The 11405-nt window shown below is 37.1% G+C and overlaps 1 protein-coding gene across 2 annotated transcripts; it reads left to right on the forward strand.

The window, feature by feature from the left end:
* Nucleotides 1-1187: 1187 nt before the first annotated feature.
* On the forward strand, nt 1188-6201 carry KLRD1 (killer cell lectin like receptor D1). 2 transcript variants are annotated; one of them, XM_004451217.4, is made up of 6 exons: nt 1188-1393; nt 2692-2784; nt 2947-3009; nt 3883-4034; nt 4872-4975; nt 5758-6201. In XM_004451217.4, the coding sequence occupies exons 1-6, from the start codon at nt 1387-1389 to the stop codon at nt 5876-5878; spliced, it is 540 nt and encodes a 179-aa protein (XP_004451274.2). In that variant the 5' UTR covers nt 1188-1386; the 3' UTR covers nt 5879-6201. The 2 variants fall into 2 exon arrangements, with proteins under 2 accessions (XP_004451274.2, XP_004451275.2); XM_004451218.4 differs by lacking the exon at nt 2947-3009.
* The last annotated feature ends 5204 nt before the right edge of the window (nt 6202-11405 follow it).

Consider the following 11405-nt stretch of genomic DNA (forward strand, 5'->3'; position numbering starts at 1 on the left):
AAGGTGTTGGTGGAGGGGTGATGTATGGGAATTCTGCACATTATGTTTGATTGTTTTATAAGCTCACAACTTCTCTAACAAAAAAAAGTCAATCTTCCAAAAATGTCATTAGATTAATATTAGAATACTTAAAAACTAAAACACAAAAACTTACTTTGGAGTCTGCTTTTGTATGAGGAAGTATGGTTGATTGTATTTCTAGATGCTAAATCACAGATCAAGGCCCCTGCTGTAAAGACACCTAGTCTACTGCTCCATCCCACATTTGACATCCCCATTAAAATCCTCTTCTGGAAATAAAGTCTAAGTTGGAATATCAGTATATTATCTGAATTAGATAACACAGTAAATAATTAAAATCATTAACATGTTAGTAAAAATAAAGGTTATGAAAGCAGCTGTAATCATGTTCAAAAAACTCTAAGGAAATGGAAAACTGAGGAGTAAGATGTTGAAAGAAGCTTTTAAGGTTGCTCTGAGTATGTCACTGAAGTATAGGCTTATATGAGCATGGCCAACTTCAGAGCACATACGTAGGAGTGTGTATAAAATGATGTGAAAACATTCTAGCTCTTCCTTTTTGAATTTCCCTGCCCTGGATAGGTTAATGAGGCAGGAATGGAAAAACACAAAGATATTGGAGAGAACGACTACTCTATGTGAAAGGAAAGAAATGAAAATCTCCATGAAATACAGACAGAGCGATGGCCTTTTTATGAAATATATTGCATGTGTGCTCTGGACAGGACTGCCTGGGTTCAAAACTGGTGACCTTTAGCAAGTTACCAAGCACTACTCAGGTTTATTATTAAGTTTCCATAGCTTCTTCCATGTGTAGGTTTTCTAGTATCTTCTTATGGAGCTATTTGAGAAATAAATGCGTTAATATATATAAAAAGTGCTTTACACCATGTTTGGGACAAGGTGAATACTCAATAAAATTTCCTATTACAAGGTAGGAAAATTATGCCTAAAATTTTATTGCACTACGTAATTTTAATTCTTGTTTGTCCATCTTTTTTCCATAGTTACCAATGTAGTTTTAAACAATGATTTGAGGTTCAAACATTAAAGACACTGCCTCTCACCTTCTTTTATCTTAATCAAAGTGTTCCTATTACAAAGTACACTGATAATTTCCGGTATTCTGGTACCCAGAACATTTTAGAAGCTAGTTAAGTGCACTACTTCCTCCTCATCATATACCTAGGTGGCTCACCAGTAGATGATTCAACATTATTAAAAACCCATTTTTCTCTTCATTTACAATTTCTTCTTATTCAACTTTCAGGTTCTTTAGGTTCCAGCTAAACTCCGATGTCAAGTTCCACTCTTCAAGAGCAATCATAGAACTTTTTCTGCATCAACTTTGGAACATCATTTCTGATGGCAGGTATGTGCAATGCCAATTGGAAAATTTTAAAAAGAAAAATAACAACAAAAGAGTATTTAAAGATGTGGCTTACTTCAGGGCAATGCGTTAGGAGGAAAATAGATATTTTTAGGCTTGCCATGTGTCAGCACTTTCTACTTTTATTTTAATGCCTTGTTTCTTCATCTGGCAATTTAGTAATCATTTAAGAAGCTTCTTTAACAGTTTTAAAGAGTGGCTTCTGATATGCACACCTCTAATTTTTGAACGAGATCCTAATTTAACTTGTTTTATTATGACGAACATAATTCTAGAATAGAACTAACTGGAAAATGCTCTATATAAGTAACACAATATTTTAAAATTTGTTTATTTTTAATTCACAAATTGTATTCTGACATCCAAAGGTCATTCAGGTCTCCTCCTGGAAAGACCCCTAATGTAACACAAAATCTCCTAAAGTTAAATTGTTTTATGCAAAAAGTCTATAACCAGGTAATTTTGGGTATAGACAATGTAATTATCTTGGTCTAGAAATGAATTCAGCTTTGTATGTTACTGCCATGCATTGGAGGTAGAAGTTTTCATCCCACCAGGTCCACAATCCTCCTATCTCTTCTCATCCCTAAAATACTTCTAAAAAACAATGAGCAAATAAACATTTTTCAGGGCTGAAGTTGCATTGAGATTAGGAGAACACATTCCCAAATAGCATTACAGACAGTGACAATGATAGAATATGTTAAATGAAAAATTCTGAACTCAATCTTGAATTTGATTTCTCACCTGGTTAATTACTAGCTTTGATGCCTTGAGAAAATAATACTATCTTAATAGGAATTGTACTATCTACTTTGTTATTTTATGAGAGAATAAAAGTAAATATCAATTATGTAAACCCATAAAGCTGAGCCTATTTTTCTCTTTTTATGCAGGGTCACTATTGTTCTTTGCACATTTGAAAAATAAATATCAAATCCTCTTTAGTGCGTTTTAGAAATAGGGCTAGTATAGAATAAAATGTATATGTATTCTATATAAATATAAATACATATAAAATGTATATGTATATGAAATGTATATGAAGAATAAAGCATACCCAATACAAACTACGGCATTGAATGGAAAATCTTCTTTTTTCAGTGCCTCATTGATAGGATGACTATGCTACCAAATCAAAGACCTAGCTATTGAAAGATCCCTTCTTAAATCCATTGAGTATATGATGAAACTTTCAGATTTTCACTGACTTCTACTTTTAAGAACTCAGCTCCTGTGTTTGTTCTCTGAATCTTTGCCCTTTGCCCTTTTTTCTACAGCTTTTCAGACTACTCCATGGAATTTGATTTCTGGGGCTTTAGGAACAACGTGCCTTTTGTTGATGGCCACTTTGGGAATTTTGTTGAACCATTGTAAGGAATTTTTGGTAATTTTTAAGTTTTTATAAAGATTAATACTATGGTTAAGTTATTTCATAATGAAGCTTATATTTTATTAACATGTAATATTTTACTATTTCATGGATACAGTTAAGCCTGGACCTAACTACGCAAATTTCTAATCATCCCATATAGCATATAGTAAACAAAATTTTCTGTCCACATTGTCTTCAGAACCCACCAGAGAACCCCAGGAAGGTAGGTGTTTACTCCTAGCTCACACTTTCCTCTCAATCTTCCTTCCCTGCTGTGGAATTCATGCCTTAGTATATAGTGCCCTAGTTCTGCAATGCTAAATCCTATTCATCCAGGGAGTCGCAGCTCAAAGTCCAATTTTGAATATATTTTCCCCAAGCGAAATTTTTCGCCAAGTTGTCTCACACACTGGTATGATCATATAGCAGTTCACTAATGTCTTATCCCTTCAGCTTCAGAACCATTCATTTTGCAAGTATTTAAATTTCCACCTTGCTTCTTGAGTTCTGTTACTGAAGATAAGAAATTTTGTAGATGCTATCGCTATCACTGCTTAACCATATGATCAGACTTCAAAATAATTGTTTTATTTGTCTTTACTTTTGAAAAAAAAAAATAACCCAAAACATAAAACGTAATTCCATCAATGCAGTGTTCTTTGCTGTCTCAGAAAAAATGCTGAAATGTTCTCTTCCTTTAAATCTCTATCTGGTTAATTCCTTTTTCTAAGGTAGCGCTTAGCCTTAGGTCACCAACTTAATTACCATTTTTCTCTTGCCACCCCATGCTTTGCTACATGCTGTTTTAGCATACTAAATTTTTTGTAAACTTATCAAATTATCATTCAATATAATTAATATATGTTTGAAATTTCTATAATTATATCTCTAGAATAAAATTTTCATGAAGAAAAAGGTTGTGTCTGATCCATTCTCATTTATAGCCCCTGAAAATAGCAACTTTCAGTGATTATAATAAATTATGAAAGATTATTTGTAAGAAAAAAATGGATGAACAACAAATTTTTGAATAGGTAAAGAGTACTGGAAATTCTGAAATCTCCAGTTTCATCAGTCAGGTTGTATTTTTCCCCAGGTTCTGACTGCTGTTCTTGCCAAGAAAAGTGGATTGGGTATCGATGCAACTGTTATTTCTTTTCTACTGAAGAAAAACCTTGGAAAGAAAGTAGGGCTGCCTGTGCTTCTCAGAATTCCACTCTCCTTCAGCTGGAAAGCAGAGATGAATTGGTCTGTACTTAATTCTGCTTCCCACATTTTGATTGATCTAGGAAAACATCAAATTTAAATAAACTGAACTTTGGTTCAAGTCCTTAATCAAATAGGAAATAGATGATTATATTTGGGCAAATGATTATTAATTCCCTGTATCTTGAAACAATTACTAAGAAACCTGCATAAAATTCATCAAAGATTTGAATTATTGGGATAAATTAAAGATGCCAGACAATGTGCAAGAAACATTTCAGGGAAAATTCAAACAAGAATTAATAGATCATTAATTTTACTCATTTTATTCAAAGAACCAACAAAATGGCTTTTTAAAAATTTATTTACAAAATAAATAATTTTGTAAACATGCAGCTGTTATCAACTCTCTCTGGGATACATTGTAGAACAAATATGGAGGCTATGATCATAAAAACTGCCTACCACTTAAGAAAAGGGGAAGGCGTCCCAGATGTGTTTAGAAATAGTGTTGAATGCCTGTTGAGACAGTTAAAACCATGAGAGATCATTCTTCAAGATATAGCTGATTTGGGAGGTTTTGAAGCTAGGATTTCTGGTCCTCTGTGAAGGAAATGTTAGAGGAGAACCCTAAATCCCTTTATAAAGTTTTTTCACTCTTAGAGGAATGAAATTATGTGGTGTTTCTTTCTCTCTCTATAAAGGAATGGGCTGATAAATGACAAATATGAGCCATGTGACTATGAGCTCTAGGTTAGAAGTTTAAAATGATTTTAGTTTGTGTGATTGATAGTATGGGTCTGATGTTGGGACATTGATTTTCCTGTTCCCAAAGTAGAGTCAAATTAGGTTTATTTGTTGTTCTCTGTTTCCAATCAGGGTTTTGTAAGCTCCCTTCAATATTTTTACTGGATTGGGCTCTCTTTTAGTGCTGACCGTGGCACCTGGTTGTGGGAGGATGGCTCCACTCTCTCCTTTGATTTGTAAGTTTCTGTTACTAGGATGCCTTCTTTTTTCAGCATGAGATTATCCTTAGAGCTGATCCATGAATAACGTAGAGGAACAGGGTTGCTAAGGAGGAGAACATGTGCAAGACAATAACCAATCTAGCCTCACCCAGGACTTTCAAGTGTATGCTAAAGTGACATGAAGTTAGTATTCTTGTGATTATAAAATAACTTTTGACATACCATTTGTCTCATTTTGCTTTGGACAAACACATGAAAGTGTCTGTACAGGCACACATCACATGTGCACACTCTCTCTGATTTGGTAGTCCCGGAAATCCAGATTTATCAGTTTATGTATTCCTTAATTTATTCTGGTGTAGACCAAAATTCTTGGCCTACTCCCAATATTTCAAATATTCCCGGCTTATCTTCTGCATATTTTTAACCTTTGAATCATATGTTCATGGGTTTTTCAATCTCATATAATGACAAATTGTGTTCTCTTATTTGGTTTCTTAGACTAAGTCAGCCAATACATCCTTAAACATATCATAAAGCAACGAAACACAAAAAAAAACAACAAAAATTCCTGGCTTCATTCTACTCATTATTTAAGGAATAGCTGAGTTTATTGTAGCAATATACTTTGAAATCTTGACTACTGTGATTATTGAAAGAAAATAAAAAGAATTCTTGGCTCAGAATGTTAATATTTCATTCAAATGTTTTTTAAAAGTTCTTTATTTAATGGAAGAAACATTCCCCACCACTCACATTATCTTTCTCCATATTTAACATTTTCTTCTTCTTTACAGATTTTCCCTCTCTCTAACTCCAAATCCAGAAAACTGCATATCATATAAATCAAGCGAAGAAGTTTTGGATGAAAACTGTTTCCAAAACAACCGTTACATCTGTAAGCAATGCAATGGCTAATTTAAGTGTCATATAAGTGTTTCTAGAGGTAGGAGCAATGCAGGTACAGATAAACTGAGAACAGTACCTCTTACCTCCTAGTACTTTCTATGTATTTCCTGGGATCTGTAATATTTATATGTATTTGAAATAGTGTTTTAAAATTGATGAAATATCTGCTTACATCTTAACCTACGAACAATCCAATAAAGAATTATATGAAAATATTCTATTTATTTTGTTTTAATATTAAGTGCATTGCATCTTTTAAAGATTTCTTCATTTCTTTATTTCTCTTCCCTCTCCCCCCGCCCCCAGTTGTCTGCTCTCTGTGTCCATTCACTGCATGTTCTTCTGTGACCTCGTCTATCCTTATCAGCGGCACCAGGAACCTGTGTTTCTTTGTGTTGCGTCATTTTGTTGTGTCAGCTCTCCGTGTGTGCCATGCCATTCTTGGGCAGGCTGCACTTTCTTTCGCGCTGGGCGGCTCTCCTTACGGGGGCACACTGCTTGTGCATGGGCTCCCCTACATGGGGGACACCCCAGCGTGGCAGGGCACTCCTTGCGCGCATCAGCACTGCGCGTGGGCCAGCTCCACACAGGTCAAGGAGGCCCGGGGTTTGAATCGCGGACCTCCCACGTGGTAGGCAGAGGCCCTATCCATTGGGCCAAGTCCGCTTCCATGTATTGCATCTTTATGCATCTTGTCTTGAAAAATCTCTGTGCACAAACTTAAATAAAACGGACTGAACACTAAGGAATATATACCAACATAATTTCAGTGCTTCATATGGAAACTAAATTCAGAAGTCCTTTCTTCACTTCTCTAAAAGTAAAAATAGTTTTAATACTTTTTATTAGCTCTTCTTTCTGGAGGATTATATATATATGTTCCTTTTTCCTCATATGCATAATACAGCTTTACAGGGAACATATAATGTGTATCTTCTTAATGCTCCTGAGTTCTGAAGAACAATTTGAAGATCAATTTTCACTTTTACAGGCTTATGTCTAATTGGTAATTGATGAATATACAATGTGACAAAGTTACTTTGAAATGTATGTTTTCCATGTGAATGCTTCCAGATTTTACAAGGGAAAAGGGAATCTAAACCTTGGTCACAGTAATGTACAATTTTTTTTCTTGCCCCAAATCTTCCTTGCTTTATGCTTATTCATCAGTAAAAGAGTCACTTACTTATATATTGAAGGCCTTATTCTCTGATCAATTAAAAAAATTCCTTAACTAAAATGTGTCAAATAGCGCAAAATTCCCATCAAGGGTAAGGGGAGAGCAGGTCTATGGATTTAAGATTTTCTTAGGAGATAGAAGAGGCCTGGGTATAACAACGAGGTCTGATGCCCGTGGTGTGACTGAGATCTTCTAGTCCTCACAGCCACCAAAAGCCAATTTCCTTTTACAGCTGTTGCAGGTACATCTTCAAAAATTGGGACTGATAACCTATTTGTTTTCCAGTTTTATATTTCAGTTTAATGAATATAATCAAGTACCAAAGTTAATTTCAATATAGAGTCAGAAGAAGACTCTCTTATATCTTATTTCGCAAAATTTAGATATAATAGGACTACAAAAGAGAACCCTTTGTATTCCTGTATGAAAATTGCTTTAGGAAAAATGTGCTTAAGTTATACAATGAAAGATTTAAGTTAGAATGTATTATCTGTCTTAATGCAGACTAAGATAGTTTATGAACTGCATTTTCTGGATATTTATAATGTTTTGGCTTTATGGTCCATGTGTTTTCAAAATAATACGTTTTAATTAAACTAAAAAAAAAGGAATACCTGCAGGCTTTTCTCATGTGTTTATGTTATCTATTGCTGTGTACCAAAACACCCCAAACTTAATGGCATAAAAACACTCAGCTCCTTATTGGTCGTGTTTCTGGGGTTGGCTGGGGAGGGCTCACCTGGGGTAGCTCTTTTATCCACCCCTGGGCTCATCCAGCAGCCACAATTTGCACTGCAGCATCCCTGACAGCAGCCCCAAGCCCGGCCCCTCGGCTGGGATGGCAGGAAGGTCGGGGTCTGTCTCCTCTTGGTCTCCCTCTTCTTGGTCATTCATTCTGCTGGCCCTTTCTCTGCATGTGCCTGCCCAGCAGGAGAGACCACCTGCTGTCCACGGCAGCTCTGCTCCTCAGCACAGCAAAAGCTTCAAGGCCTCTTAAGGACTAGACTCTGGAACTAGAGGAACTTCACAGCAGGTCACAGAGCCGGTCCAGACTCGATGTGTGAGGGGACTCCACAAAGGTGTGACTACAAGGAGATCACATGCTTTGGGACCACTTTATAAAAATCATCAATTACCCATTTAATCATAAGGCAATGAAAGTGAAACTGAAATTCAACATTGTGCTACTGACCGTTGCTGTTTAGTGTCACAGGCAAAGGCAGGCTTACGTTCTTAGATTGATGGATCCTGATTCCCTATATGAGTCCAATCAGTCAATAAAAAATGACATATTTGATTTGATTGGCTTGATGCAGAAAGAAAATCAAGCAAAATCTGGACTTGGGAAGATGGCTCAGTTATCTCTACTAAATTATGAGTAATGAAAATCATAGATTTTGAATGTTAGAATGGATTTTTGATCACCTCTAACTAAATGGTTTTCTATTTTTAATGGTAGCAATCTTTGGGACTTCCACAGGCAAAAATGTAAGGAATGGTAATTGGTAGGGACTACTGGCATTAAACATAATACCTCTGGATTATGTTTGTTAATAACATAACATATTTGTTCACATCTCTGTCTAAGTTTTATTTGAATAAACGTTTTTTTTCTGCTTTAAAAGCTTAAAAGGATGATAGAGAATAGGATTTGGAAGGTGAATTGGTGATTTAAGAACTCAGTTTTGCCATTAGTTGATGCTAACTTAAGCAAACCTGAGCTAAGTGCACTGTTGCTGCTACCAGCGGAAGACTGACCTGGTAGAGAGCCATGAAGATACTGCTTGTACCACCCCACATTTTCCCCAACACAGCTCACCCAGGTGGAGGACAGTGTATCCACTGTATGACACTCATTTGGAACCATGTTTGTGCTTCCAGAAGGCAGCTGGTGCCCAATCATAAGAGACAAACCACTCTTACTTTTCGTCCGGGTGGTCTGTTCCCACTGTAATCTAGCCCTGAAATTGGGGGTTCCGGCCCGGTTTTTACCCTGTGCATAGGTTTCCCCCTGCTTTGAGCCTCTCTTATGTTTCCAGGAATTCTCTTTGGGGTTAAAATGGTGACTCTGGAGATTCAAGATGACAGAGTAGGGCACGGCAGGCTGCACTCCTCTCCAGAAACTGCAGGAAGGTAGACAGGTTTACTGGGCAGAAGGGAAGCCACAGGACTGGGGGACAATCAGCGAGGGCAGATAGAGAGGGGACACCCTGTTGACAGGGAAAAGGAAGCCGTGGGAGCTAGGGCAGGCAAGCCAGCACCTAGCTGGCTCAGAGGGAGAGGGCAGCTAGGGAAGAGATTTGGCTGGAGATGAGAGGTCAGCTGTCTCCGAGAGGGAGAAAGTCAACTGGGCAACCAGGGTGCATCCCAGTGCCCAGCAGGCTCTTGAAGTGGGGCAACGGCAGGGCAAACAGGTTTGGGGGTTGGCACCCAGCAAGTTCAGAAGGAAAGAGAAGTAGGGGGTCAGACCAGATGTCAGCCAAATGTCCAGCAAAAGGGGAAATGCCCCTGGTGCTGAGTAGCTGCAGGGAGAGTGGAGGGAGGAGTTGATCAGGTGGGCTGGTACACCTGCTTAAGCTGGGAGAGTGAGGAATTGGGTCAGTGAGGGGGTTTGCTGACAGGCGCCCAGCTGCCTGGATGAGAGGCGAGCTGAAGAAGCACCCGGTGAGCCCTCAGATGCCCAAGCAACCTGAGGGAAAGGGGGCGAGGGAGGCAGCCCCCAGCAGTCTTGTACCCAAACAACCCAGAAGAGAAGGAAGCCAGAGAGCAATCCGGGGGTAGTCAGGCACCCAGCCAGCAACCTGGGGAGGGGGAGCTGCAGGACAAGCAAAGCAGCTTTGTGACAGACAACTTAGTCTAAGATTTTTTTTAAAGATTTATTTATGTATTTATTCTTTATTTGATATTTTTTTTCTCTACATCCAAGTACTTTATCTGAAGGGGGGCCTCAGGGAGATTGATTGGTGAGCAATGTCAGCCTGAGATGGTTGCTGGTGGCCTGAAAGGGAGACCTGGCTTTTTTTTTTCCTTGTTATTTTTTCTTTCCTTTTTTCTTTCTTTTCTTTCTTTTCTACTTATCTTTTAATTTCTTAATTTCTTTTCTTTCTTTCATTTCCCCTCTTCCTTTGTTTTTCTTTCATTCCACTTTCTCTTGTTTGTTCATTTTCTTTCTTTTCTCATCTTTCTAGTTTTTATTATTTTATTTTATTGTATTTCCTGTTTCTTTTTTGTCTTCCACCTTTCTTATTCTTATTCCTTTTTAATTTTTTATGATTTTTCATTCTTATTACTTTTTTTTCCTGGCTCTTTTATGGTTCCTTTTGCACCTTTTAAAAATATTATTTCTCTCTTCTTCATTCCTTCCTTTTTATGGTCTTAATATTGGGGGAGAGGGGACATGGGCAACTACAAGAATATAGAATAAATGGAACCAAGTGTCAAAGAGAACCCTTAACACAAAACAAAATGAAATAAAACCCTAGAGTAGAAAGAGAAGCTTACCAACCGAATAAGTTCATCAACATAAACAGATGCCTAGACCCAGCAAAAAAAATGCAATCCATACTAAGAAATATGAAGACATGGCCCAGTCTAATGACCAAACTAAAAAGCAGGAGGAGATGCATAATATGCAGAAACTAATCAAAGATGCCCAAACAAATATAATGAATCAACTTAATGAAGTGAAGGTAGAGATAAAGCATATTAAGAAGACTGGAGGAACATACAAAAGAAATCATAAAAATATATAAAAAGAAAACAGATTTGATGGTAATGAAAGGCACAATGCAAGAAATTAAAAATATTCTGAAAGCACATAACAGCAGATTAAACAGGCAGAGGAAAGAATTAGAGATGTTGAAGAAAAAACATCTGAAATTGCATGATAGAACAGATTTTTTAAAATGGGGAAGAATCAGCGGGGACTCAGGGAGTTGAATGACAATACAAAATGCACAAACATACACATTATAGGCATATCAGAAAGAGAAAAGAAGGGAAAGGGGGGTGGAAAGAGTGTTGGAGGAAATAATGGTGGAAAATTTCCCAATTCTTATGAGGGACAGGGATGTATATGCCCAGGAAGCACACTCTAAACAGTATAAATCCTAACAAGCCTACTCCAAGACCCACACTTATCAGATTGTCAAATGTTCAAGATAATAAGAGACTTCAGAAAGCAGCAAGGGAAAAGGGATCCATCACATATAAGGGAAGTTTGATAAGACTAATTGCTGATTTCTCATCCGAAGCTTTGGAGGCAAGAAGGCAGTAGTATGACATACTTAAGGTGCTAAACAAACAAACAAACAAACAAAAACCTGCCAGTCAAGAATTCTGTATCCAGCAAACCTG

Source organism: Dasypus novemcinctus, chromosome 20, assembly GCF_030445035.2.
Source record: "Dasypus novemcinctus isolate mDasNov1 chromosome 20, mDasNov1.1.hap2, whole genome shotgun sequence".
Lineage (NCBI taxonomy): Eukaryota > Metazoa > Chordata > Mammalia > Cingulata > Dasypodidae > Dasypus > Dasypus novemcinctus.